The sequence below is a fragment of the Leptonotus elevatus genome, chromosome 12 (genome assembly GCF_054856555.1).
Source record: "Leptonotus elevatus isolate MCC_2025b chromosome 12, RoL_Lele_1.0, whole genome shotgun sequence".
Taxonomy (NCBI): Eukaryota; Metazoa; Chordata; class Actinopteri; order Syngnathiformes; family Syngnathidae; genus Leptonotus; species Leptonotus elevatus.
In genome coordinates, this window is record NC_141250.1 from 11,456,921 (window position 1) to 11,484,770 (window position 27,850).

At 41.2% G+C, this 27,850-nt stretch overlaps 1 protein-coding gene across 1 annotated transcript in view; it reads right to left on the bottom strand.

Moving 5' to 3' along the window:
* Nucleotides 1–2,234: 2,234 nt before the first annotated feature.
* igsf3 (immunoglobulin superfamily, member 3) overlaps nt 2,235–27,850 on the bottom strand; it is a 106,168-nt gene continuing 80,552 nt past the window's right edge. Inside the window, exons 7-9 of the mRNA XM_086091731.1 lie at nt 12,210–12,623; nt 8,118–8,561; nt 2,235–5,590 (exon numbers count right to left, since the gene is read on the bottom strand). Of these exons, the coding sequence (XP_085947857.1) occupies nt 5,340–5,590; nt 8,118–8,561; nt 12,210–12,623 (1,109 nt within the window). The 3' untranslated portion in view covers nt 2,235–5,339. The remainder of the gene's footprint in view (nt 5,591–8,117; nt 8,562–12,209; nt 12,624–27,850) is intronic.

Sequence of the window (27,850 nt, forward strand, 5' to 3'; positions counted from 1 at the left end):
AAAAAGACTGAAAGCACTGAAAGGGACAATTCTGTTGTTTTTTCCTCCATCCTGAAGTTGCGAGTTGGCTCGGGCTCACAGTAACACAAGCATTTAAATGACTGCTAGATTTAAATGTGAGTCTTCCTTTCAATCTCGAGAGATTTTTGTCAGGAGCTGCTCCAAATCTCCAGCAGGGCCTCAAATCTACAACCGGAACAACCACGCCATGTTTTATACAAGTATGTACAGTACGGATGATTGATGTTCCGGTGCTTGCTATTTTCCTGTCCTGGCACTGTGATGTATGAACAGGTGGTGTGCGTTTGCTCTTGGCTTCAGTGGGAGCCATCAGGAAAGAAATACATACAGTATACAATATATATATATATTGTCATTTTCTTTCTCCCCATGTGCAACTCCTTAACTCTGATGTTTATTTTATTTTTTTTTCTTATATAAAGAGCTCAGTATTGTTCATTCGGAAATTTCATCATCATTGCTCTTTATTTTTTATTTTTTAATTATTATTTATTTTAAATATATATATATATACATATTATTATTATTTTTTGTATGTGGGTGAGTACGTGTATGTGCGTGCGTGCGTGTGTGCGTGCGTGCGTGCGTGTATTTGTTAGCTCACCAAAAACCTATTAGAAAAAATCCCATACCGTTCACCTAAACCGAACACCGCCGTCAAGAGACCCGAGGGGACCCGAGGGGACCAAAGAAAACCAAGGAAGGTGAAATCCAGCACCGACCAGACACCACCCACCGGGCCACCCACCAGAATTCTTCCCCAACCCAAGAAACATCTAAATTCCAACAAATCCCCCCCAAAAAAAAATAATCAGGGAGACCTCAAGAGACCGAAGGAGAGACTGAGGGAAGGAAGGAAGGACAGACGAAGCCGAGTGAGATCCACAGACACCAGCCTCCACCGATTCAATGACCTGAGGAGGAAGCAGATTGTGTCTGAGTTTCGGTAGATGCTGGTGTGGTGGATCTGGCATGCATGAAAATCTCCACCAAAGAGGGGAGCCGTCGACCCCCGCCAGGACAGAGCAAGTGCAACACCTCAGGGCCCCCCAGGCCGCGGCAGCGCCAAAGGACGACCCCCGGGCCCCGCCAGGGCCACCGGCCGGAGAGCAAACCCAGGAGCAGGAGCGCCCCCCACCCCAACACGGCCCGCGCCCCCGACCCAACGCAGCAGGACGGGGCACCGCAGGCCCGCCAGGTACCCCACCGGCCCCCAACCCCCGCACCCCCCACGACCCCCCGCCCCCCATCCACCCCTGCCATCCACCCCAACCCAGCCCCAGCCGCCCCCAAGTCCCCAATCCCCCAGACACCCCCCACCCCGAAACCCCCACCAACTCTGATGTTTAGTGTTTAGTTCAAAGGTCACATGCCACCCAGGTGGGACAGCAACACGCTAAAGCCTGCAGAGCTTTTAATCCCTCTGACATTAAAATGAAATTTTATTATTTCACATTATTTAATGTCAATTTACACAGCTTTAGGAATCATACAGTGTAAGGGTTCTGTTATTTATTTGACTGTTTTAAGAATATTAGTTTTCATTAAAAACATTTTTTTTTTTTAGGAAAGCCATTTCTTCAGATTTTGTTTGTGGGTTATAAAGTTTTTTAGTATATATATATATATATATATATATATATATATATATATATATATATTTATTTTAAAGATAAAATAACTTGATATGCATATAAAGCACATCACAAATAATACAAACTCACAAAATAGTAAAATGCATTTTTTTTTAAAATGGCTCTGTGATGAACAGAAAATTAATCTTTTATTTATTGTGGTTAATTTGGCATTTGACTCTCATTCATAGTAATATGAAATAACTTTTTGTAAAAATCTATTTTATTAACTTAATGTAATTTTACCTCGCTTATTTATTATTCATGCTATTTAAAAAAATAATTATATCTACCTGCATAATTTGCACTTAATTGTAACAATTTGTATTATGACCCAAAAATTAAAATAGATTATATGCATTATTTTGTGGATTTGTTACTTTTAATTAAGATGTATACCATAAATAGAATTCACTACCTCTGTAATTTTACTGTATGAAATATTGCTGTGTATATTTTGTTAATTCACCTTTTTTTATTTATTGTTTAATTAACTTTAAATATAACCATCTATACACAGCATACATAGTACATGTGGAAAAAGTGGATCATTGTTTTGTGCTTGAAAGAAATCAATCGTCTCAGTAAGTATTTTTATTGCAATAAACCGACAATAGCAAAGTGCCTTTTTAATGGTCACAATGGCAACTATTGGACAGAAGAACAAAATAAAATTAAATAAAAAACCAACAAACCATAGTGATATAAAAAAAAAAAAAAAATACATCACTGGCTGAACTGAAAAGATCACCACAAACTATTTTGGACAGCTAAATGGTGGGTGGAGCCAGCAAACAGTGGACACATGCAGCCCTCACAAAGGCAGCTACGACACCGTCTCAAAGGGACCCTCGGAGGCAGCTAGGGATGCTACTCGTCATCCTTGTTAATTTAATAGTAGGACTATTACTACAGAAACCACCAGTCAGATCGCGCGTCTGTACAGCTCCGGCAATGGTGGCGGTCCTTCGCTTCCTGGCCACGGGGGGATTCCAAGCTGCATGAAATGCAGCTGCTTGGGGAGGACGAACACAATCACATTTCATTGAAATTTAAGGAGGCGACGTTCCTAAGCACCTTGCAAACCTTCACGCGGCAGCTTACATGCACACAAAGGGAAATCAACTACTCGTTAATAGCTGTGTGTTCTCGTCTTGTAGAACAATAACACTCGACATACTGTATGTGTGCGTGTCGGAAAAATGTGCTTTGGTTGCATGAACGAATCCCACATGGAGGCCACTGTGGAATAGTTGTGATTTGCTAATTGTTTTTTTTCTAATTGGATGTGAAGCTGCCATTGTGGAGGCTTGCGTGACCATGTTAGAAACACACTCTCAAGGTAGATTGGATGATTTTGTACTACTTAGTGTCCATTTTGTATGAACGCGGCATTCAAATGATGTCCACATCGTTATTTCTGTTAAAAAATCACCCCCAAAAAACAAAAACAAAAACAAAAAACCACGAAGTCACAATTTAGTAGGATTTGGTACGAATGCAATGCACTGTTGCAGCTCACAAAGAGTCACTTGGAAATTGTAGAAAATATTACCAGTACAGTATTGTATATACAACTATACATATTTAATATGTACCCATGTCTAAAAAGCAAAGCGTGGAGAGCCTCTGTTGCAAAAATGCATGGCGTATGTGGCGTGATCGTTCATTGCTTCCAAAATATCCTTTTCCGTTTGCTTTTCTGCTTGACAATCGCACCATGATTTTGTAGTTCCACCCAAAAAATATACAGTTTGCGTTAGTGAAGCCTCACAATATATGGTTGCTCGAATACTTCGCAGGGGTCAGCAACTTAAATTTTTTCCCAATAGTTCAGGTTGTACTCCTTCAGCTTGTGGTATAAGTTGATCGAATTGCACAGTGCCAACTTTTCGTACCACTTCCTACTAAATTCTTGAGACAACATTGTATAAGATTGTGAGCCGTATCGCCATATAGTCTACTTCATACAAATCACACTTGGATATTTTACCATACACAATTTTCATTGGACAGCATCAATATAGTGTTTAGGGGGTCCTCAGTTTATGCCATAGCTCTATCAAAAAAAAAAAAAAAACTACTGTAAGCTATAGCACAGTAGTAAAGTCTTCATTACAGTCAATATTTGTATGAAAAAAAACTTCTAGACCATAAATATAAAACCTGGATCAGATTTTCTTACGCTAACTCATACACAAAGGACCCCCCCTGTATTAGCAAACATTACATGTTCATTTGTGTGTGGTGTTGTGGGGGAGGGGGTAACTAACGAGGCTCAGGAAGTCCAGCGGGGGTTCGGGGCGGCGCTCTGTCACACAAACACGACGCTCAGGAGAGTTCCAAGTTTACAAAACATCTAAAATGTCTCCTGCGGTTTTGTCATGCAATATACATGTTGACACGACTGAGACGACAAAGTTGGAGGAGGGGGAGGGGCTTGTTGGGGGCGGGGTTTCATTTCTATTTCTATCCCCCCCCTCCTCTCATTTTAGGTCCAGTCTGGCAGTGAAAGGGTTCAAGTGTCAGTCTTTTCTGTCTCTTGCATTCTCGGGAAGGCGATGCAATTTTTCCCTTCTGCCTCGTTTTAGGAGGCATGTTGAGTGAGCCACCTTTTGAAGAAAAAAAACAAAAAAAATACGCAAAAAAAAAAAATCCTTCTGAGGCAAAGCGTCACAAAATAAACTTGAAAGTGAGCAAGAGGCTTTTTTTTGTTTTGTTTGTCTTTTCTGAATGTCGCACACGTAAAGCCACAAGTCGGACTCGCCCTCAATTCATTTGGCCGGAAATGAAGAATCTCCAAGCGGGCGCTCGCCATCACGCAGCCGGCTGGCATCGTCTGCTCAGTGCAGTTGCCAGGTAACGCAAGCAGCGGAGAATTTCAAAGCAAAAAAAACAAACAAACAGCTATGCAAACAAGTATAAAACAATAAATAGAAAACTCTTTAAAACAAACACATTTTGCACCACCCACGCATCTGTGTGTGTGTGTGTGTGTCTTACAGTATGTACACACTACTTCCATTCAGAGTAAAAAGTCATTTTTCACATATCTTTTGAACACAATAGCACGGAACAAATTCAAAGGAAATGCGCTAGGTTTTAATTCCCGCCGTGTAATTTTCAATTGAGAGTAAAAACGTCCACAGCAGGAGGTAAGCGGACGCCTTTACGAGCCGAGCCGCTTTTGGACCAATCAGCTCGGGGAATTAGGACGTCTTGGCAAGTGATGGAGAAGATCCTCGGCAGGATGTGGAGTAGTCAATGTTAGTTTTGTTTGTTTCCCCGCAGTGTGAAAATGGTGCTCCAGGACTTGCTTCAGTGGGCCAAATTCTTCGCAGGGCCAGGTGGACCTTTCCTTTGTCCCTTGGCGAGGCTGCCAAGTCGCCAGCTATGGAGTCAGTGGGCTCGGCGCATCGCCATGGCAACCAACTTAGTAGGCCAGGCTGCTCTTGGATCAGGACTGTCGAGCTTTTTGTTTTTTTTCTCAAAAGGGGGGGGGGGGGGATCCAATCAATGCTGAGAGTTCCTTCTCTTCAAAAGTTTGCTGAAAATTTCACACGGAGACACACAAAAATGACACTCACGCACACACAGAATAATCAGGCAGCCGAGCGACTGATGGTTCAGGACAGCAGTGAGCGACGGACGGGGGAATCCCCGAAGCGGAGTCCTGGCCCGGCTCTAGTCGACGGAGCCGGGGTGCAGGCTGAGCGCGGGCGGGTCCAGACAGGTGGGCGAGTAGCTGAGGTGCGGTTCCTTGATCCACAGGAGGGGGGCGCCGTTTTTGCCCTCCTGGCTCTTGCTGTTGTTGCGGCTCTTGAAGCGCACCAGCAGCAGGGCGATGAGGAGCATGCCGAAGATGGGGAACGGGTAGAAGAAGACGAAGTAGAAGAGCGCCTCGTTGGAGCACACCACCGACTTGACGCTGGACTCTGCCGACGGACACACACACATGAGGTCATTTCGTACCTTCAACAATCAATATTTTATTATCAATATTTTTCACATTTATTTTATTATTGGCACATTTAAGAGATAGATAGATTTAAGGAGGGCGCCGCAAACACAACAAGGCATCACAGAACAAACCTAAAGTCCATGAGTAATTCACTCACCAAAACGCTAAATTAAGAGCCGCTCGCCGCAGAGCGGGCCATCATGCGTGGGAATCACCTGTAGCTGTAAGTCCATGCACCTTTCTTTTTCTTCTTGGTCATAGGCTCCTGTGTTGAGTCATCACTTGGCCTTTTCTTCGTTGCAAAGAAACTTTCCAAATATCTCAGTTTTTTTACTCATTTTGCTAACTTGTCGATTAGCATTAGCGCTACGCGACTGAGATAATTAGCATCTTGACATGCGTCAAGAGTCCGTCATAAACAGAGAGAATCCGGTCACGTTTCAAAATAAAATATTTTTAAGTCTAGGATAATCAATTAACCGGAAGTACAGTACGTTTTTTTTTCTTTCTTTCAACCGTGCGGGCCCGCCGGGGCCCGGTCCAAAGCGGCCCGCGGCCCGGTGGTGTGGCACCAGAGGTATAGGTCACATTAATGGTGAAAAATGACTAAATATATTATTATATTTGATGTTTGAACACGGGTGTGTAAACATTTTATATCCAGCGTAATTGGATATATCCAATGCTCCCAGGCCCACATGCACCATATACATTGTTTCATAAAACAATGACGCCAACTTTTGAGTGCCTATCGGATGGCGGAAAAAGGTCAGAACCACATCAAAGGATGTCCAATTTCATGTCTTTCTATACATACTGTAATAAAAAACAGAATTTTGTCAAATGAACCACGAAGTGTACATCCAAGCTTAGAAGTCAAGCTATACATGTCGAGCATAAATCGAGCAGATGAAAAGGGAAGTGGATTAACGCAAGCTCCATATAACGTTTGATGCCGGCAAAGCGGGATGAGCACGGCGAATGCAGCATCTTCCTTCTTACATGCAACACAAATGTGGCTCTTTACAGTAGTAGTACTGTATGGCCTAATTGGAACTATTATCTGAAACGCGACGGTGCCACTGTGATGAGGGAGAATCGAGGTAAATCTCTCTTGAGTCTCGAGGTCAAGGATTTTCAATCTGGGACTCTGCGTGAGAAATGGTGTAACCAGTTTGAAGGATGCTCGAGTCATTTTGCAAAATACCCCAGACGAGGGTGACGAGGAAGATTGGAGTGGGGCGGCTACATTTGGGAAAGGGGATGTCGTGATCTGGCGACCACGCCAAAATGTCATGGTCAAGTGTACACGTGTTAGGCTTCTTCTTCTTAAAATGACTCCTCTGAGTTTCGTGACAAATGGTGTCTGAAGGAGGATGCCGATCTGCGAGGCCGTCCGTAACAGAAAGCGCCTCCCATCACAGTTGCCATCAACAAGCCTGCCTCTTAGGTGTCTTAGGCACTTTTCGACCCAAGAGATCTGGGCCCAAATCCAGGTTTGGGTTCCATAACAAGGATTTACTATGCTAAAAGGTGCACTTAGGGTTATTATAGTTTTGGATTTTTTATTATAGTTAGTTATTATTTTGTTTTAGTTTTTTTTAAATTTAGTTAGTTTTAATTACTTTTCAGGGCAGCTCTGTTAGTTTTTATTAGTTTTAGTTGTTTAAAAAAAAGCTTAGTTTTAGTTTAGTTTTAGTATTAGTTTTCGTTTAAAAAAATGTGTATTACTTGTGTGCAAGATTTCTAATAAATACCATGATTAAAAAAAAGAAAAGTAATGGACTTTTTACCTAGCATTGCGTTTCGGCTGAATTTGATAAAAAAACAGGCAAGGCGAGCCATTGGACATGCAAAATTGTCGCAGAGGAGCGACGTCAACAGAAAGTGCTTTTCTATTGGCTGCTGCTAGATGATGTCACTTCTGTGCGACTCACTTTCAAACGTCCTTATTCTGGTTAGTATAGAAATAAATACAGTATACTTAAATCACATTTAAAATAAACTCCAAAGACTCATGTATTTTATTTGATATTTTATTATTTTTAATTCATTACCAAGGATGAAAACTAAGGACACTTTCACTATAGTTATAGTTAATTTTTGTTAGTTTTGTAAAATGTAGTTGCAGTTAGTTTTCTTTTTTTTTTTTTTAACCGTTTTTCGTTTAGATTTTATTTTGTTAATGAAAACGTTTTTTTTTAATTTTAGTTTTAATTATTTTGTTAAGTTTTAGTTAACTAAAATAACCTTGGGTGCACTAACCCACCAAGATTGTACTTTTGGCTACATTACAGCACGGGATTCTGATTAAGGTAAGCCATTTTAAACTGAAAAAAAAGGTTTTAACAGTTAAGTGGAATTTTCATCATCCTCGTGTGCGGAGGGAGGCAGTGTGAGCTATACTCACATTCATTTCCTAATTAATTTCTATTTCTAAGATACAGTAGTAGTGCAAAAATGTGCAGCATACACACTTATACAAGACAGTAAGCGCTCACCTCGTTGCAGTACGTTGACAGTAATGAAGCCCGAGTTGTTGGTGGCCAGGCGGTACCAAGCGTTGCGAGGGTTGAGCAGCCACTCTTCCACGTGGCAGTAGTAGCGCCCCCTGTCCGTCGGCCGGGCTCCCTGAATGGTCAGGCTGTACTGGTCCGAGGCGCTCCTCTCGAACTGCAAGCGGGAGTTGGGCCCCGCCTCCTCTCTGGGACTGCAGTTGCCGTTCCCGAAGATGGCGTCGTGCCCGATGGAGAACACGCACTCCCGCTCTTCTCCAGCCGGCAGCAGGTCGTCGTCATCGTCGTCCTCGGGGCGCTCCACGTACCAGGACACGGAGAAACGCGAGTCTCGGGACGACTGGGAGGGGATGCTGCAGCCCAGGCGGATTGAGCCGGACTCTGGTACGGTCACGTTTGACTCCGTCTCCTCTACCTGTAGTCGGGCCTCTGTAGTGATACAAATGATCAGTTGTCAACTTGGCGACTTGTTTGAATATTGTGCAGTTGCTGTACTTGCAACAATTGTGTTTGAGCCTTGATTACAGTAGTTTTAAAGGGGACATACATAATATTACAGAAAATGTACTTGTGTACAAATCCTGCCGAATGTGAAAGATTAAAACAAAATTGCCAGGTACATAAAATGGGGCTTCAAAATCATCAATCGTTGGTCTCCAGTCACAATTGTCCTGTTAAAAAGTGGATGCTACTTCATCATGTTTGGACAGTAAAAATATAGCCACTAAAAAGCTTCAGGTGGCTGGAAGATAACCCACTAACTAGGGCGTCATTGTGCTGTACACTCTGTGACAAGAGGCGCTAGCCACCAACTAGCTCGAATGCTAACACATTTCTGGGGTTAGGGTTAATAAAATTAACAATAATATTAATAATTAATAAAATTAATTTCAATAAAGACACCGAGCTGATATATAAATTGTGGATACCAGAGAAAACACATTTTTGGAAAGTAGGCTAGCTGGCTAGCTAGCAAGCTGCATGCTTTAGTGTTGGAAATGGGGCTAAGTAACTCAAGACGGCACCACCAGATAACCACTGATGCAAACTGTGGCTGGAATTTGTTTTAGCCACACACACAAAAAAAAATTAGTAAGTAAAAAATATATATCACGAGAACTGAAAGGGTGGGGGGATCCCCTACAAACACTTTACTAGCTCTATGTCATGGCACGTTTTCTTTCTTTTTTTATATAACCAATTATACAATGACTTTAGAAACAAATCGACACTTTACAAGGTAAGGAACATGCAACCGTTAACTGTAGTGTCGCAGAATTTGGAAACAGACTATTTTGAAAGAAAGAAGAAGTAAAAAATATATATATAAAAACCCCACAAAGACCACAACAAGGCTGCCAGCAATTACAACACCATAGAACAGGAACAAGGAACTTATTGCGAAGTAGCTGTAGCTCAACATATGCAAATTCATCACATCCATTTTCCTTTGGGGGGGAAAAACAGCTAAAAATGCTCAGAGAAATTTTCCCTCCAATGATGAATAAAGTATATGCTATATATTTTATTAAATCTACTCATTAGTTAGTGATAAACCAACCAGCAAAAATAGTAATTATAATGCCATGAGATCAAAGCTGCTTAGACAAATTAATATAAATGATGTTGATGACCCATGTTTGACTTCATGTGATGTTAAATATCTATGGCGTTGCATTATGTATATGTGACCGTCTACATGCGTGTCTACGTTGTGCATTTCTGATTACATGTTTACTTACTTACCAACTATTGACTGACAGGCAAAATGACATCCTCATAATGAAAGCAAACACATATTCACCAAATATAAGGTTGCATATACAGTAATGTGTTCCCATAGGGTTAGATCTGTGTAGCTATGAGAACCCAATTAGTTGTAGCAGTGTCGACTTCACATAAATCATGTTTTTTTTTTCCCTTCCCCCTCGCTATTGTCACTTTCTTGAACTAATGCTGTATTGATGATTGCACTCCACGTTATAAACAGGACACCTAGAAATAAAAGTTCTTTGAAGCCAAATAAAAATCTTTGGAATTTATTCATACAAGAAAATGGGTTGTTTGGACAACTTATTTATTTAAAGACGAGGTTATTTTGAGGTTTTTGTTGGTAATAAGGCAAAGAAAGGTGCCAGTAAAGTTTTTATTTTATTTGAATGGATTGTCCTGAGGGACGTCATCTTACTTTGGGGTTGGCGAGGCATGAATACATGATGCCTTTGAGTGCTTTTGGATGCTTCTTGGGAAGAAGTGACCTGATGAGAAAGCTTCCGTGTGGTGCCTGACAGCTGTCGTGGCTTCAAACCATTTGGTGCCAGCTGATCTCTTCCGCGGATTTGACTGCTGTCAGGATATTGAGCTGCTTGTTATCAGCGCTACTGGCTGGCGGCTATTAGCGCCCAGGCAAGGGCAGGAAATGAAATGGGTTTTTATACTGTGCATGGCAAGGAGGTCCAAATTGGACTGAAAGGCGGGTCGGGTCGGCAGCAGGGGTCGGCAAAAAGACGGTTTTGCACCTCCTACCTCGCAGTGTACGCACGACACAACAAAGCAACACAACAGTAAAAAACTAAAAATTGGATGCTGTCTAGACAACATGTAAAGTTAAAGTAGATCTTCCAATTTTAGGGATAAAACCAAATGGATATTGGCCTCTCAAAGCCTCTAGCAGGTCCCTAATTGACCCAGCATGCAGACCTGCTTGACCAACAGTATTAATATTCTTGTATTTTGCAGTGGTGAACTCCACTGCATTATACTGAGAGCCGTCTACTATTACGGTCATCTTTTGTAATGATGTTCTTCACCTCTGCAAAAACAACAACAATGTTATTTTATTATTAATAGGGCCTGAGAGCACCAGGTGGTGAGAAGGCCCTCTTGGAATTGCTGGGTTTATTATTATTATCGAGACCAAATAATTGCCTTTTTGGGGCCTGGCATGCTTGGAAACTCACCAATTTTCAGAAATGTGAGTATCCTGGTGAAAATATAAGATATTTTAGGGGTCCACATTCACAACATGGCCCCACAATACTCACTCAATAGTGCCCCCTGGAAATTTGGGGGTTGGAAGGGGAGGTGTCAAGCGTTTTACTGGTGGAAACAATATTGGGTGTATGGATGTGAACAGGAAGTGGAAATGGGTGCATTCCATAGATGACACGGACAAATTCCTGCTAGCAAATTGCAAAAAATATAGCTAGATAGATACAATTGTTTTTTTTGTTTTTTTCTGGGGGTCTTATGTTGCATGGTGTTTGATGATCATTTCAAGGACTCACAATGAAAAAGGGGTGCGAAGGCCCATAATCACTGCTTTTAGCTTTAGTTTTTTTTTTATTATTATTATTGAATAAGGGACTCCTTTCACATTCGTTGACATCGCAAGATTGTACATATTACTACTACTACTCATGATAATTAAGGATCAGCGAGTAGGTATCGGTATCAGGCCGATATGAGGCCTTATTTCAAGGTATTGGTACTCGTGATGTTTACGGTCAGGAATAAGAAATGAAAAGAATTCAAAAGAAGAAAAGAAAAAAATAATCACCATTAATTTCATCCAATTTTAAAGAAAAATGCTGTATTGGGATATACAGATTTTTCTTTAAAATTATCAGTCACTATTCATTGTTTTTTTTTTGGGGGGGGGGTGACATCAGTATAGTGACTATTCAAGAGTTGAATACTTTGGTCTGATCTAATATCCTTACTCCTAGTACTAACAATGATAACAAAAAATTGTAGTCCAATTAATTAAAAAATGCATTGCAGTGAATCTGTAAAAAGTAAAAAGTAATCATAATGCACTTTTGTTGCCTCTTGAGTATTGTAGAAATGCACCCAATAATCAGTATAATTCAATAAACTTGAACCAAAGAAAACTATGACTTGTGTTCTGTGCACAAAAATATCTGTAGAGGCTGGATGACTTTGAATCAGACATATCCCCAAGGAATGGGAAATAATCTAATAAGAAGAAGTCTAAAAAGGAGGCCAACATGACAACTGGTTCGTACTTGCATTGGGAGTAACTAAGAGAAGCACCTTGTTCAAGAAGACACTGACCTGGCTGTCTAACCAGAACCTCCGCGAACCCGGACGAGTCCCGCGAGAGGCGGTACCCCACTCCATCTGGGTCACTCAGCCACTCCTCCACCAGGCAGTAGTACGTTCCCGAGTCGGCGCTCTCCGCCCTGTTCAGGGTCAGCGCGTAGAGGTGGGGGGAAAACCTCTCGGCCTGCACGCGCCGCCGCAGCCTCTCCTCGTCGGCGTACGTGCCATACTTCAGGGCCCCCGACTGCTCGATCCGCAGCAGGAGCTCGTCGGCCTCCGAGCCCACGGCGGCGCGTCTCACGTACCACAGCACGGCGTACTGCGAGTCCGGGCTGGTCTGCGAGGTGATGGAACAATTGAGCCGGACTCGACTGTCCTCCAGGTTGACGAGAGACTGGTTGTTCTTTTGCACTCGCAGCTTACTCTCTGTGGGGGGAAAAAAACACAAGAGATTGAATTTAGTAATAAGTTAGAATAAGTTAGATTAATGTGAATGTGAGTAGGAAAGGTTGACTTAGTAAGTCAAGGAGACCGATAACTGATATTTCAAGCCGATTTGCATTAAAAGAGAATATATTAAGTGTCAACATTGAAAAAACAACAACAAAACTTTTTCTTTTAATTTATTGACTCCCAGACATTTTCACTGAAGCAACCTCCTTCGCTCCTGGCTGTTTTACTGGATATTGACTGATTTGACAGAATATTGTGTTCTATTGCTATAAAAACAAGGAAACAACCAAAAGAAAGATTAGAGTCTCTTTTTTTCATCAGGAGAAAAAGTACATTTCTATCTGTTTACAATTTGCAGCAATTAGCATTAGAATATAGCAAAGTTTCATCATTATTCACAAATCTGTTTAAAACAGTGGAGGAAAGAACTTTGTGCAACATGGCTCTGGTTGATCTCTTACACTCTGCTGCCACCTGCTGGCCGCTTTTGTAATAACTACCATTGCTTCAACCATTAGCGTCAGTTAGGAGGCTGCATCAAAGCCTTCTATATACTCTAGCATTAAAAAAACAAACATGACTTTGGGAGCATGATAATATCTAAAATAAAGTGTATTTAAATGTTTTTGGGAGCAAATTTTAATAAAATTAATTTTGAACATATAAAGAATTAAAAGCTTTGTTTAAAAAATTTCTAATACAAATTGCCATGGCGCTTCCAGGGTCATAAGCTTGAAAGCTCAATTAAAAACCAAACAAGTAAATAGTTCCCTAAAGTTTTATAATGTAAATAAAGTTTTCCAAAATAATTTGTTGATTAAAAAAAAAAGGTAGGGAGTTCCCAGTGTCAGCATCATTTTTTTTTTAAAGTGGAAATTTAAATATATCTATAAATGAAAAGTTCCCTGTATCTCACCGAAGGACAAATGCATGCGAATGTAGCTAATTTGGAGTTTTCATCAGGGTTTGTAAAAGGTTTCAAAAGATCTTCGCAGACAGTAAAGACAATGTCTGAATAGGTTCGAAATCTCTTTGAACCCCACACCTCTTCCCCAAAGTCAATGGATAGCTCCCCTCAATCCCGCATAGTCGGTCACCATAACTACCACCTCCTGCATATGCCAGAATTTTATTTTTTTTAGACTGTAAACAAATTGAGGAATATGTCAAAATGCCATCCTGCAACAAAAATCCTTGATCAACACCAACGTTTAACAGCTTCTTACGCCTCCACAAAGTCATCTTTTATCTTGGCCACTAACAAACAACGCTGAAAAGAATAGCCTCCTTTGCTGTAAGTTATTATACATTCATGGTGGCGGAGAGGTGGCACGCCGACGATACGAGGGAGCGAACACGGGAGACACCTCCAAGTTGCCGGGGCTGCTGAAATCAAGGTGGAAAGAAAGCGTGTGACAAAAGGCACACGGGTGCAAAGGGGGTGAAGGTTTTGTAACGGGACGGGACGCTAGCGTTATTAGACAAGGAGGGAGGCCGGGCTGTCTGTCAAAATGGCCGACCTTCACGAGGCCATGTCAGTAGCGGGATGGAATGTGCTCCAGGTACCGTGTGATGCATATTGTTCAAATTAACACCTCTGGCAGTGTGTGTCAGTCAAAGATCTGATTACAATGTGCAGATGGAGCCAACATTGTGAAAAAAAAATGAACATAAAGTACAAGAAAAATCAACATTGTGCTATGTGCATCAATAGGATATTAAAGTTAAATACTTGTTAGAGCACGCTCCAAATGATTGGCCAATATTATCGAGCCTCTGAGTAGACATATTGATCAATGATGTGTGTGTTTGTGTGTGTATATGCGTGTGTGCAAAGCTGCTGGTGCAGTTTTTCTCCATTAGGGGGCACAAAACAACCCTGCTGCTGGCAACAGCCATCATCTGGACCACTGACAACTGAGCACATGGACAGAATTCTCGCTACCTGGAGACATTTCTCATATATTGAATTCAGTGGAGAATAGTAAGAGGAAATGATTATTATTTATATTATTATTCCTTTGAGTTCTTTATTATTGGTCTTTTTTATCCATAATTTTTTTCATGTTTCTTTCAGATAACCATGGCAAGTAATTTCAATCATTGGAAGTGGCCACTCAAACTACTGGAAGACAGAGAATGCTTAAAAGGTTTGGCACGAAATTGCGGGAAAATTGGATAAACTATTGAATAGTCTACCAATTTAAAGATTACGCAATCAATTTCTGCCCTTTTCAGTCAAACCTTTCCAGCGTTCTGTTTACCCGTATTGTTTGACTAACAAATTTGGTTGGTTGGTTGGTTGAATTAACTGCCATGGTTATTTGAAAAAAAAAAAAAAAAAGTAAGCCTACTCTGTACAACTCTTACAACTGTATACCTACTTTATCTCCCACTGCATATTTCTATCTTGCATTAATGCAAAGATAATAACGTCCTGGTAGTATGTGAAGTTGTTGACCCAATTAGCCAATCATCACAGCTGAGACTAACGACTTTAATAAGCATAATTACTACCGTTGGAGGCACTAATATTGTTGTTACCCGATTTAGCTTCACACAACTCGGTTCGGCAGCGCAATGCAAATTACAACCACAATAATAAAACCCATGTTCAATCCAAACCTCTGACGGCACAATTGAACATCACTATCCTTGTAAAGGTTGATTTTTTTGATGTGTGTAGAAAAATTCATTTTATTAAGACTTTGGGAAAATACGCCTCTAATTCTGTACAAAACGCATACCCCATAAAACCTCAGTTCAGTAAGCTTTTAAGGATCAACTATGGCAGTCTTTTTGCTTAGTGTCGCCGTTTGTGGCACTCAGATTTCACCATACAGTAGCTTACATCTCATCGCTTTTATCTGGGCGCTTTGTTTTTACATGTTGCAGTGCAGTGGATAACTTCTTTTAAACAATACACATATAATCAAGAATACAAAAAAAGTGGTGAAACGTGCAACTTGAATCACCTTTGTATGAGACGGGTCTTCTTTTTTTTATGTCAATATTAACAAGCATAACTTCATTATAGCCTTGCATGACACTATGATAGTGAAACATTTAGTTTAGCCATGTCATATAAAATATAACTCAGACTCAGAATATTGTGTTCTTATGCAACAGAACTTGCTTCTGTTGCATAAGAACACAATATTCTGAGTTTAGCAGTACAACTTTTAGTGAAAAGAAACAGAACATTGACGCTAATATTTTTTTGGGACACCTCAAACTATAAAATACAAAACCAAGCCTGAGTAAAGGCTTTTGCTGGCTCCAGTGTGTCTTTTTCACATGGCACTTGCTATTCACTCCATTAATTGTATCACCATTGTGACACATACTCTGTTTTATACCTTAATCTGCTCAATTTACTTCCAATGTGACACTCTCTCTTCCTTATTATTTGGTAAGATGAGGTTTACTCCATAATCTTCATCTTGGTAAATGGTAAATTGACAGTTTTTTATATAGTGCTTTAACTACACCATATGGTGCTCGAAGAGCTTTACAATTGAAGCCTCACATTCATAATTGTAAATATTAATAAGATTCTGAAAGTGCAATAAGTCAGTTATTTCATAAATGTAAGAAAATACCTTTAAATTCATGTGAACAGTAAATTTCAAGAAAACAGTAAAACAGAAAAAAAACGGCCTTTAAAATAAAATTATATTTTCTTACGAATTTATACGGAAAAGATATTATAATAAATGATTCATGGTTTTATAAATCTATATCAGGCTCGAAAAGGAAAAGCGGGTTCGATATCGATTTTTTTTTTTTAAACCCAGCCCTACTTTCCTTGCTTGCTTGAGAAATATACTCGTCTTCAGGATTCCAGTTGACAAATACAAGGCAGTGAATGGGTTTAGCAACTTATTCAGTACATTAACAAGACATGTAACAATAAGTGCTAATTAAGGAAATGGATGAGATCCTGCATTATGCCATTGCATCCACGTGTCCCAGATAGGAAGTCTCATCTCTACAAAAATGACCCTGAAGAATCCTGGCAATCATTTCTTTTGGAGAAGAATTACCTCCGAACCTTCAAAAGGAGAGCCATGTAAGATTGGGTTGGCACAGGAGGGGGAAGGAAAAAAAATGCTCTCATTTCAAGTTTGAATCCGTGGCCAGGAAAAAAAAAAGGGATTGAAAGGCGTGAGCTGTGCATCAGTGTTTACAGAAATGTATTTTTCAAAGATAAAATATGCTAATTATTCAAGCCCTATTAAGAAGCATGGCCGGCTATTACAAGTTGTTATAATTAAGCATTCGCTCAAGCAGAGGCGGGACAGAGGAGCCACAAACAAGGCGGGTGAGCGAGAGGCGCAATAAAGCAAAAATGTGCCCTCTTCAATTGCAAAACAACCTTCACGTCTCCCACCAGAATAGTCTGGCAGTGAAATGCCACATTAAGCGAGCAGCGACTTCACAGAGCAGCCAGTCACGTCCTCACGTGTCCATTCCCACAGAGAGCTTCTGCCTTCCTTCTGCATCGCGCTTAATGTTGCACGAGAAAACACACTAAGGCTATCCATATGAACCCAAGTACAGTAAGTAGTGGTGAATGCGCCATTGATTAGGACCGCTACATAGTGGTGGAGAAGGGGGTGGATAGAGAGTAGGGAGCCAGTTCAATCACTAAGTAACAAGGCAGGCTCGTCGTCTACATGTCTCCCCCCTCAGCAGAGAGTGGAGTTCGCATCGGCGGCGTTCCCTTAATGAGCCTCCAGGGGATGGCATCAAAATGGGATTGTCAACATTTCCTCTCTTCTGCTTTAAGTCGGCATTCAAACTTCAAGTGCCCGTTCTTGCGTTCACCTGTTTTATTACCGACGCCAAGGGGCTTGTGTTCTCATCCAGGATGGTTTGTCGTTTAGTTAGCGGGATTACACACAAAAAGATACTTTCCCACAAAACGTTTGCTGCTTTTACACTTCACAGTGCTCAATCTGGAAAAACAGGACACCATGGAACACGAAATGCTAACAATGTGGAGAATGAGCATCTCCTGCTTTGACTCCTGGCCATCACAAGAAGACAACATTAACTATGAAAAGAGCATCCAAGCGAAGTGGAACTGTCGATTATTTATATGATAGCACCATGAGTTAAGGCATAGCAGCAGTGTAAGCTAACATGGAACCATTTTCTATGTGGTTTCTTGTTATTAAGGTGCGGGCAGGGCTGAACAACTAATCGAATTTAAATGCAATTTTCACATTGCAAAGGTTGCAATTTCAAGTCGGTAGGCTTTATATTTTATATACTGTATATACCACTTGTATAGTGTCTTGTGGTTCAGGTAATGGATGGATGGATGGTTTAGAACTTAAGTTAGAACTTGAGTTGTGTTTATTCCACAGGTGTTTGGTAAAATTTTATGAAGATGTCGCAGTGAATGCTTAAGCCCATATCCCACTGAGGGGGCGTATATTTGCAAAGATAGCAAATGTTGATTTCTCATCAGGATTCTTTCAAGTTCGCAACGTTCGGCAGTTATTTGCATATAGATTTAATGTTTTTTTTTCTTGTTGCAAGGAAATTTTGAACCATCTTGAACAAACACTGATACAGGCTTTAAAAGAGTCGGATTGTTTAGTAAGTTAACAACTGTAATTTAAGTAAAGTACATAAACTATCTTGACGCTTGGTGGCAGGAAAAGCCTGGTGGTCCGCCAGTCCTATGAAGCACTAGGGGAAACCCTGCAATATGATCATAACAATATATAATAAATATAGTGTTTAATATTTTAACATAGATACATTTTTTGCTTATATTTATTTTAAAAAATACATGGGAAGAGGACCTTCGAAAAATAATCGCAGTTGCAATATCGATGAGAAAAAAAAACACAATTAGAGTTTAAAGCTCTTTTTCACTGCCCGATAGTTATTTGCTATCTCTTTATTCTCAAATAAGACTTGACCATAGGAAAAATCATGTACTATTTCTACTATGCCGTCACGTTGAGTGACATCTGTGTGACGTAGCCCACCTTTGGTCACCATTCGTCATAACTGTGTCACTGTAGCATTCGAGGATATGTGCCTAATGACAAAAATAAACACACGCTCATGTCAGCTTTGGTAAATCCCAGTAACAGCATTCCACGGCTGTATCATGGTTCATTGTTCGCGCCTCTACTAAATCACAGATTTATTTGAGGAACGCATCAGTCTGTCGCAGAAGTGATTACTAACACCTCTGCTTTCCTCTCATCCGGTGCAATGCAAAAAATAAATGTTCACCCACTTCGCCCTCTCATTTGCTTCAGCGGCTCACTGGAAAGTTGTGCAGCTCAGCGGTCATTAAGTACATATTAGGCAAGTATATCTAAATAAGAGCCGAAATGTTCAAGGGAGACCTACCGGCACCTCTGGAAGAGTACTTTAGGGGATATCCATATTCATGAGCACAGGTGAGGCTTGTGGAATATTCATGAAGCTGCTGTCAGGTGATTAGACAGAACTTGATCAGGAGACCCATAAATCATAGTAACAGCCGGGAGAGTGAAGGTGATGGCTGGTCAAAAGTGTTTTGACGAAAGGGAAAATGGGAGATAAGCCTATCAGGTATTAAAAGACTCCACATGGAGCGAAGACAGGGATTGGAAACGAGTTCTAGTCCGTCCTCGTTTAAAGAGTCAGGCTGTATCCTCTACTTCTCAACACTTGCCCCTTCCAGTTTCGCTGCTTCTTTGAAGTTAGGCGAACATTTTTCATGAGTGATAGTTATCCTCATCCACTCCCCGCGGACTCCCCACTGTTGTTGTGCAGCCTCAAAAACAAGAGTTGTGTAGTGCTGCTTTTGAGGTTTGGGGGTTCAATTTGCTATCCTGCTACCTTATCAAAAGCAAGCTGGTGCGTTAGTGCAAAAAACACAAAAATATAAGTGGGAGGGAGAGGATTTTAGCTGCCATTAAAGTAGACAAATTGGTCACACATGGGACAGGGTTGAAATGAGGGTTCAATGAGCCAATTAGATGCTGTAATGCGTGGATTTGTGTGCGCCTGTGTACACTGTAATGACAGTACGTGCCCAGGAAAAGTGCTGAGGTAGTGGAGCTGTTGTACCGCAGGAGGCACAAATGGGATACGGTCCATATCATTAGATCTCCATTTTGGCCCTATGACACATTTTAATACAATTCGCAGAGCAACAATCACACTTTTAATTAAATTTTGCTTAATCGTTGCCGTGCTTTCTCAGTGGAAGATCAAATCCCTGTGGTCCTATTTAAGTTATCTTGGCCATGCCGCGATGTTCACCGAGGTTGCCCTGGAAACCGCAGCAGTCTATGAAATGTATGGCAGCTTGTCAAAGTAAAGTTCAAGGCCAACTTTAAATCTGTTAGGAGTTTCCCGCTCAGTTATCGTCAGGGATGCATTTAAGAAACTCACTCCACAGTTTCCTTGCAAATGTAAACCTATGCAAAGAAGAATAACTTATAGAGGAATGTACAGTACTTGTACCTGGGAAAAAAATAGCATGGTGTATAAGGATGGAAGGGTTTACTGATAACAGTGATAACTTTTTCAACGTCGATTGTGCTTGTGCAAAGCCGCCGCTGGCTGATTTGATCGTATCGCAAGTGTAGCTGGTGTGTGGTGTGTGCACATTGCACTTACACAGATCCACAGAATCCATAGAGAAAAATAAGTCCGCCCTGAAATGCAGGAATCCCTGACTTCAGCCCTCAAGTACCAGAGCATATCAGTCTGGACTCCAGATTCTGGAGCCTAAAGCAAGACTGACTCACAACTGGATAGAAGCTCTTGAGTCCGTGTACATTTAAGGCATATTTTTCCTTTACATTTTGATCAATTTTACTAGCTTCAGTGCTTTTGAATTTGAAGGTTCCGCTGTACAGTTTTGATCAGTTTGTTGACTTAAAATGGTTCAGTCCCATCATGCCGATTCCTCTCCTTCACCACAGTGAAGTAGCTTTCACATTAGGAAGGTGGAGAAGATGAGAGAGATGTAAAAGAGAGAAGGCGATAACATGGCCGGGTGGGGGTGCGTGGGGGAGGGGAGGGGGATGGATTTTGGAAAGAAGCAGACTGCCTCTACAGCTCCGCTCCAGAGGACTTACGGAGTCTTAAAGGCAGCCTGCTCTGCCTTTAGCTTTAGCATTAGCACAGGCTGGGGTTAATCCGTGGCCGGGACCCCCCCTGAGCATGGCAGGACTGAAGCCTTAGACATGACTTGATCCCCTGCGCAACATCTTACTTTGGCCGGCTGCCCCTCGTCAAAGCCACCTCATCCCAAAGGCACTAAACTCGCCACCCCACACCACCGTGAGGGGGGAAATGAAATGAGTGATGTTCAACAGCCGCGCTCAAACTCCCTGATTAATTGGGAGACTAATTTCTATGCTAATGACAACAATACATCGATGATCCCATTGTGTCAGAGGGATTGAACTTCTCAGCGCCCCAACATCTCAAAGACAGGATAATCACAAGGATCTACACATATACACCAAACACTGCAAAAAAAAAAAAAAGCCATGCTAAAAAATAAGCAAAATTGTCCTCAAATTCAGACGAATTTTCTTATTTTAAGAAATCTCAAAGACAGGCTAATTACAAGGATCTACACATATACACCAAACACTGCAAACAAAGCGGGGTAAAAATACACACAAATGTCCTCAAATTTAGACAGCATTTCTTATTTTAAGCAAAAACATTCTGCCAATGGGATAAGCAAAATTTGCTTGGCAAGAATTATCAAGCATACTTAACGTATGTATGCCTCCTTGGTATGGGTAGAAAATGAAACAAAAAATATAACTATCTTTTGAAGTCTCACTTAATGAATAAATATTGACAATGTTATAAGACCAACCTTCTTTTATTTATTTATTTTGGTGCAAATTAAACCCGTGCGCCGACCACTTCTCCGGTTTGGGAGCACAAAGTGCTACAGGTGAGCTAAAATTGTAGGCGGCGCCGACACAGCTCAGCACCTTATTGGAACTCTCAGGAATTGAGGTATGTAAAAAGCTGACCTACTTTTTCCTTTAAAAGAAAATGAAATACTTGAATATATAACAACATACACACAAAACCTTCCTTGTTTTTACCTACTCCCCTCATGATCATCTAGGGAGCAGTCTGTGCCGCGGTGTATCAGTCGTGGTAATAAACAGTGCACTTTGTCTCCTATTTTGTGCAACGCGTCAGTCAACAGCAACACATGCTAATTATGCCCGTGAAAAACAATGAAAAACAGACATTTTTATGAATTTAGAAACCACTCTTCACAACATTAGCATTTGTTTTAGGTTTGTTATAGTTAGTAATTGGTTTTACGAAAGTTCCATTCCTACAACGGCTAACCTGAATTTGTATATGAATCATTAGTCTACTGCTCACCTATGCTGACACAGTAGTAAGGTCATAAATACAGTAAATATTTGTAGGCAGCTACTGGGCTATAAATATAAAACAATCATATTAGAAGCAATAGTACAGCCTTCTGGTGCTGCATGGCCGTGCACGGTTCGTAACTTCGAAATATCGTACGTCAGTAGCGTGGTAGACCGAGGACCCCCATATGCAGTTGGACCCTCTCATCTATCATTCTGCTTTGGCGTGAAAAAAATACCACTCGAGTTGGAAAGAAACGAAAGAAACTACAATTCTCCTTTGCAATAAATCATTTACGCCAGACTCTCGTATCTTTTGTCCACTTTTTGTTCATGGCCTCAGAGATTCACCAACACCAGAGCGACTGCTGAAATGTGATTTGGCCTGATGGGAAGCCGATGCACAAGAGATGAATGGGCCACAAGATGCAGAGAGCAAAAAGACTCATCAAACGGAACCGCGGGTGTGTTTGCGTAGGAAAGGGTTCTTCCGATAAGCATAAAACCTGCGCTCATTAAGAGAAAAGCAGTCATCCGAGCTGGCCAAGGCTCGACCCGTTCTGCTCAGCTGCTGTGCATCACTGTAGCTAGCACTAACTTACGACTTTAATTACAGCTGCGGCAGCAGGGCACACAAAGAAACATGCTTAAGAAAGATGGAAAGATACCACGGAATTAAAAAAATAGATAGGATGGGATTTGACAGAAATAAAACGCAGCCGTTTGCGTTTCTTAGTCACTACACAGGTTCGCGTTTGAGAGGACGTCAACAACAAGCTTGACCTCGAGCGTCTGGAAACGAGCGTGACGAATTAAAAGGCTCTCATAAAATTATTTTCTGTTTCAGTGCACGCCCGGAAGACTCGTCGCTCGCCACCCGTTACGACTCTGTGCGTCAGCGGATTGCGTGTTGGTAAACAGGCGGTAGAAAACACTGAGAGTGGCATGCAGGCAGCCTGCGCGCAGAGTGCCGCCTCCGGTGAGCTTGCGGGCAAAGCAAAGTATTGCAGCCGAAAAACAAAGAATGAGATTTACCGCCATGTCAGAGGCAATAACCCTGCTATAACGGCAAGCACAACACCGTACCCTTATTATTCATGAAACACCGACGAGGAAGCTGCTTGAAGAAAAATGTAAACATAATGGAGAGAATTACGAGGAGGAGGAGGGAATCAGGGAATTATAAAATATTGAAAAATCACAAGCGTGTGAAAGAAGCTGAGGGGGGCGCACACCGAGGAAAACATGCCGCTAAGTGAAAGCGCGGGGACCAGGAAGACATTAAAAGAGACTTATGAGCAGAGCGAGAAGAAAAACGCAGGAAGACAGAGATGGAGAGGCCGATGAGAGGGCGGGCCGTAATGAAGACGGACAGCTTCTATTCATGGCCCGATAAGCGAGAACCTCCGATCGCTGCAGTTGCTATCAATAACAGCTCGGTGGCAAGTACTTCACCGCGATGGAAAGACGGGAGCACATGTGGCATCTGCTCGTGCCAGCCCATATAAAAAAAAAAAAGGGAGGATAACCCTGGAGAACTATTAGAGAGAGGGAACAGGGTGCGATAAAGTTGCGGGGAGTCGACGACATAAATCCTCAAACTCGTAGCGTGGCGACAAGATAACACAACAGGAGAGCCAGATAAGAAATAATGAGGAGAAGAATGAACGGTAGCCAAGCGAGTGGAAAGGTGTGAGGAGTAGGGATGGGCGGAATAACACATTTGTTATGGATTAATTGAGTGTTGACAATTCTGACATGCCTTGTAGAATTAATTGTTGAGGAAAATGTGGGTAAAAAAATAACCTCATAATGGGTCTAAAAGAGAACAACGCCAGTTGGGTCAATTTAACCCAAAAAGTTGGGTCAAATAACCCACAAAACAACCAAAAACAACCCAATTTTGTACGAAACAACCCTATTTTTTTTGTAGTTGTTATATGGGTTATTCATTTGATGCAAGGTTTTTGGTTAAATGAATAACCCAAAAAGTTTGGCCAAATCGACCCAAGTGACGACTTTTTTGACCCAACTGTTTTTACAAAGCGCCACTTGACAGAAAACAGCAGAGGCGCTGTTGTCAGGCTCAGAAGAAAACTATGTGATCAAAACATTAGCTGCATTTTCCATTACAGTTTTTTTGCAAAAATAAAAGCGATATAGTACTATTTTGATAAAGTGCAATTTTGACTTGTCTGTGTTTCCATTGACTAGCGTTTCACTTCTGAGGCGCAATTTTTGTAATGTACCGTCTCGCGAGATCTCGCAGTTCTGTAGGAGGTGCTCATGATGTTTACGGAAGACGGACAGCCGGAGTTGTTAAGATTACTTTATTAAACATCTCTCTCCCCTCATCGAGCGTGTTCAGGCATTTGGTGTTGGTGTTGTGTGTGCGCGCTTACAACTTGCGGACGGATGGATTTCAACGAGGACGTGCGGCGTATGTCGCTTGATTGCTCGTTCCCTGGGGTAACGGCCATTTCTCATGCAACGATATGGAACGTGCATTGAACGTTGGCATATTGACTCTCGAGCTAAACCGCTTTGTCTTTAAAAAGACTTGTTATGCCCTCAGGAGACAGCTCCGACACGAAAGCGCATCCCCAGTACTTCCTACTTCCTCTCCTCCGTGACAGGGCGAAGGTCACATTACTACAGGGAATGCGCAAAAAGTGTTTCCATTACACTTTTGCTAAATAATTCTATTTCCCCCCCGAAAATCATGTGTTTCCATTACCAGCTTGCTTTTGCGCAACTTGTCTTTTGCGCAAAACTGGGGACAATGGAAACACACCTACTGATGAGAAGTCAAGAGTGTAAGGTTACTAGGGATGGGTACCGAAAACCGTACTTTGTGTGGTGTGGACCGATTTGAGTTGGTACATCCGAGCACCGATTCACATAAAATCAAACGGTGCAATGTTTCGGTTCTGAAGCACGTCTTTCAAAGTTGTGACTGTGCGGGAAGAGTTAACGATTTTCCATGGCGGACTTGAACGCAACATTATATGTGCACCAGCGTACTGACGTTACCCACTCACGCAGGACTTCACGCGCTGAAGCACATTTCCGGGTTTTGAAAACGAGCAAAATTTTTGTGGCACCGAGCCAAAGAAATACAGTTTCTGAAGTATGTCGGGTGTAGGCTGACAATGCATGCCTGAGAGGGAGGTGTCGGCGGCAACCTTGCTGTAGGAGCAGCCCGCGCACATCTTCCCCCACCGATCGAATCATGCTGGAAGGCACACGGCTTCACCATCGTTAAGGTATATAGACATTGTAATTTGGATATACTACTGGTTAAATTAGCAAAATATTGTGGCCAAAATGTAGCGAGCATTACAGACCACATCGGGTACATTCAAATTATTCATTTGAACCCAATTATTCTCTTTGTTAATGTCATGTCCTCCAACTGTCCTTTTTTTTATGTTCGAGTCCAACCTGGGTTCAAACTTTGAGCTCATAGCGCAGCAGGCTTCTTGATACACATCTGAGTTTTTCTTACTTAATTTGAAGTTATGTCTTTGTTTGTCAACTGTGGCTGTCACTTTAAGATTTACTCGCACGCGCACCATGAACGAGCCTGACACAGATGTTGCAGTTACGCTTTGGGCCAAAGGTGGCAGTCACAAGTAAAAAAGTGACAAATTGCACAAAGATCCTTGACATTTATTTAAAAAAAGATTTTACTATTAAATACATTTACTACCAACAAAATTAATAAATACAATTTCCATCCATCCATCAATTTTCTTTTAACATTATTATTTTTTTTAAAGTACCGTTGATTACCGGTATCGATTCCCAGGTACCTAGTATTGGAAAAGTACCGGTTCAAATGTGAAAGGTACCCATCCCTAAAGGTTACCAAGGAACCTTTTTTAGGCTGCAATTTAAATTTAGGGCAGCAAGATGGTACAATGGATAGCATGCCAACGTCACAGTTGGTAGGTTGTAGGTTTGAATCTCTTCCTCCCAAGGTCCAAAAGCATGCATGTTAGGCTCATTGGTGACAACAATTTGTTATAGGTGTGAATGGTTATTTGTCAGTGTGGTCCCTGTGACTGGCGGGTGACCAGTCGAGGATATTTGAATTAAGAAAAGCATGAATTTTCAGATGAAGCCCTTTATTACTTAAGTTGTCAAATTACACATATTCACTCCACTCCCTGAAGAGAAAACAGAGTGTTAGAAGTTGAATGCCATATTTGATTAATTTCTGATTTGTCCAGACAAGCCAAGTGATCAAATCTGGGTATGAAAAGGTACATTTCTCCACAAAAAAAGTAAAATGTCAAGAGTTCATTCACTGAAATTCAAGGAGGCTTCCACATTAAATAACTCTCTTTATTTAATTTATTGGCGCTCTAACCAAAGTTTGTGGTCTGTGATTGGTGTCCGTTTCAGGCTGTACCCCTTCCTCTCACCTAAAGTCAAAGTTAAAACTCCAGCACACCTACAGCCTTAATGAGGAGAAGCATTATACAAAAAAAAAAAAAAAAAAAGAAGGTAGATATTAAAGAAATAGGCATCTAATAATTAAGCTCTACATAGAAAAATGGACATAAAAAGTCTGCACAGCAATGTTTAAAAAGCCAGGCTTTTGTGAATAAAAGTACCGGTAATTAATTTCAAAACTTTTCCCACCATTAATGTGATCTATAACCTCTACACCTCATGCTCTAACCAATGTTTGTGGTCTGTGATTGCCGTCCGGTCCAGGCTGTACCCCTACCTCTCACCTAAAGTCAAAGTTAAAACTCCAGCACATCTACAGCCTTAATGAGGAAAAGCATTTTTATTTTTTTAAAGGTAGATATTAAAGATAATAGGCATCTAATAATTAAGCTCTACACAGAAAAGTGGACATAAAAAGTCTGCCCAGCAATGTTTAAATGCCAGGCTTTTGTGAATAAAAGTACCGGTAATTAATTTTAAAACTTTTCCCACCATTAATGTGATCTATAACCTCGACACCTCATTTAAAAAGTGAGAAGATGTCAAAATAAAAAAAACAAAGATATTGTGGTAGCATGAATGGGGATGTGGCATTGACCAACCGATCGCAAACAAACTCATGTAGTCTGCACACAGCTACCACCATTAAAAGTGCCCAGAAAAGTCCAGCTGTTCCAGTAGGCTTTTCTTGACATTTTAAATGTCACATCTTACAGCCCAATCAAGAGAGAGCAATCAACAGAGCTTCCACAGCATCAGGGAGATCTCACTGTTCAAAGGGACAGCATCAGACAGGAGAAGGGTACAGAATAATGTTCAAGCATGGAAACAGTTAAGACAGTCATTATCAAAAGGAGAAAATATAGCACAATAGTGACATTACCAATAACTGCGAAGTCCCTCCAAAATTGATGAAAATACTCAAAGAAAACTGATGAGGCAGGCTGTCAGTAGGGTGAACGTTTTGAAATGATTTATCTTGTTCGCATGTTGGTATATTACAAAACCCTGGCATTTGCATATCCACTGCATATCAAAATCATATGGAGGCAACTAATGTGTCCTAAAAATGTCAACAAACCAATGAACTGATTGTTAATTTTCCTCATGGTGGACCAAGAAAATGTAGTCCTAAGTTCATCTGTAGTGCGGGCTTAAGTGGGACAGCTCCTTCCTGCTCCCCCTCTATCCTCCCCTAGGCTACATCCCAGTCATCCTTCTGGCCTGGCCAATAACCTCTTAATGTCCTACTCTTCATGCTAGACACGTGCCGGCTAAAATGATGAGAAAAATTTATTGAACTCCCCAAACCATCATTAATCTAAACTCCACTTCCATTAGGGAAAATTCAGC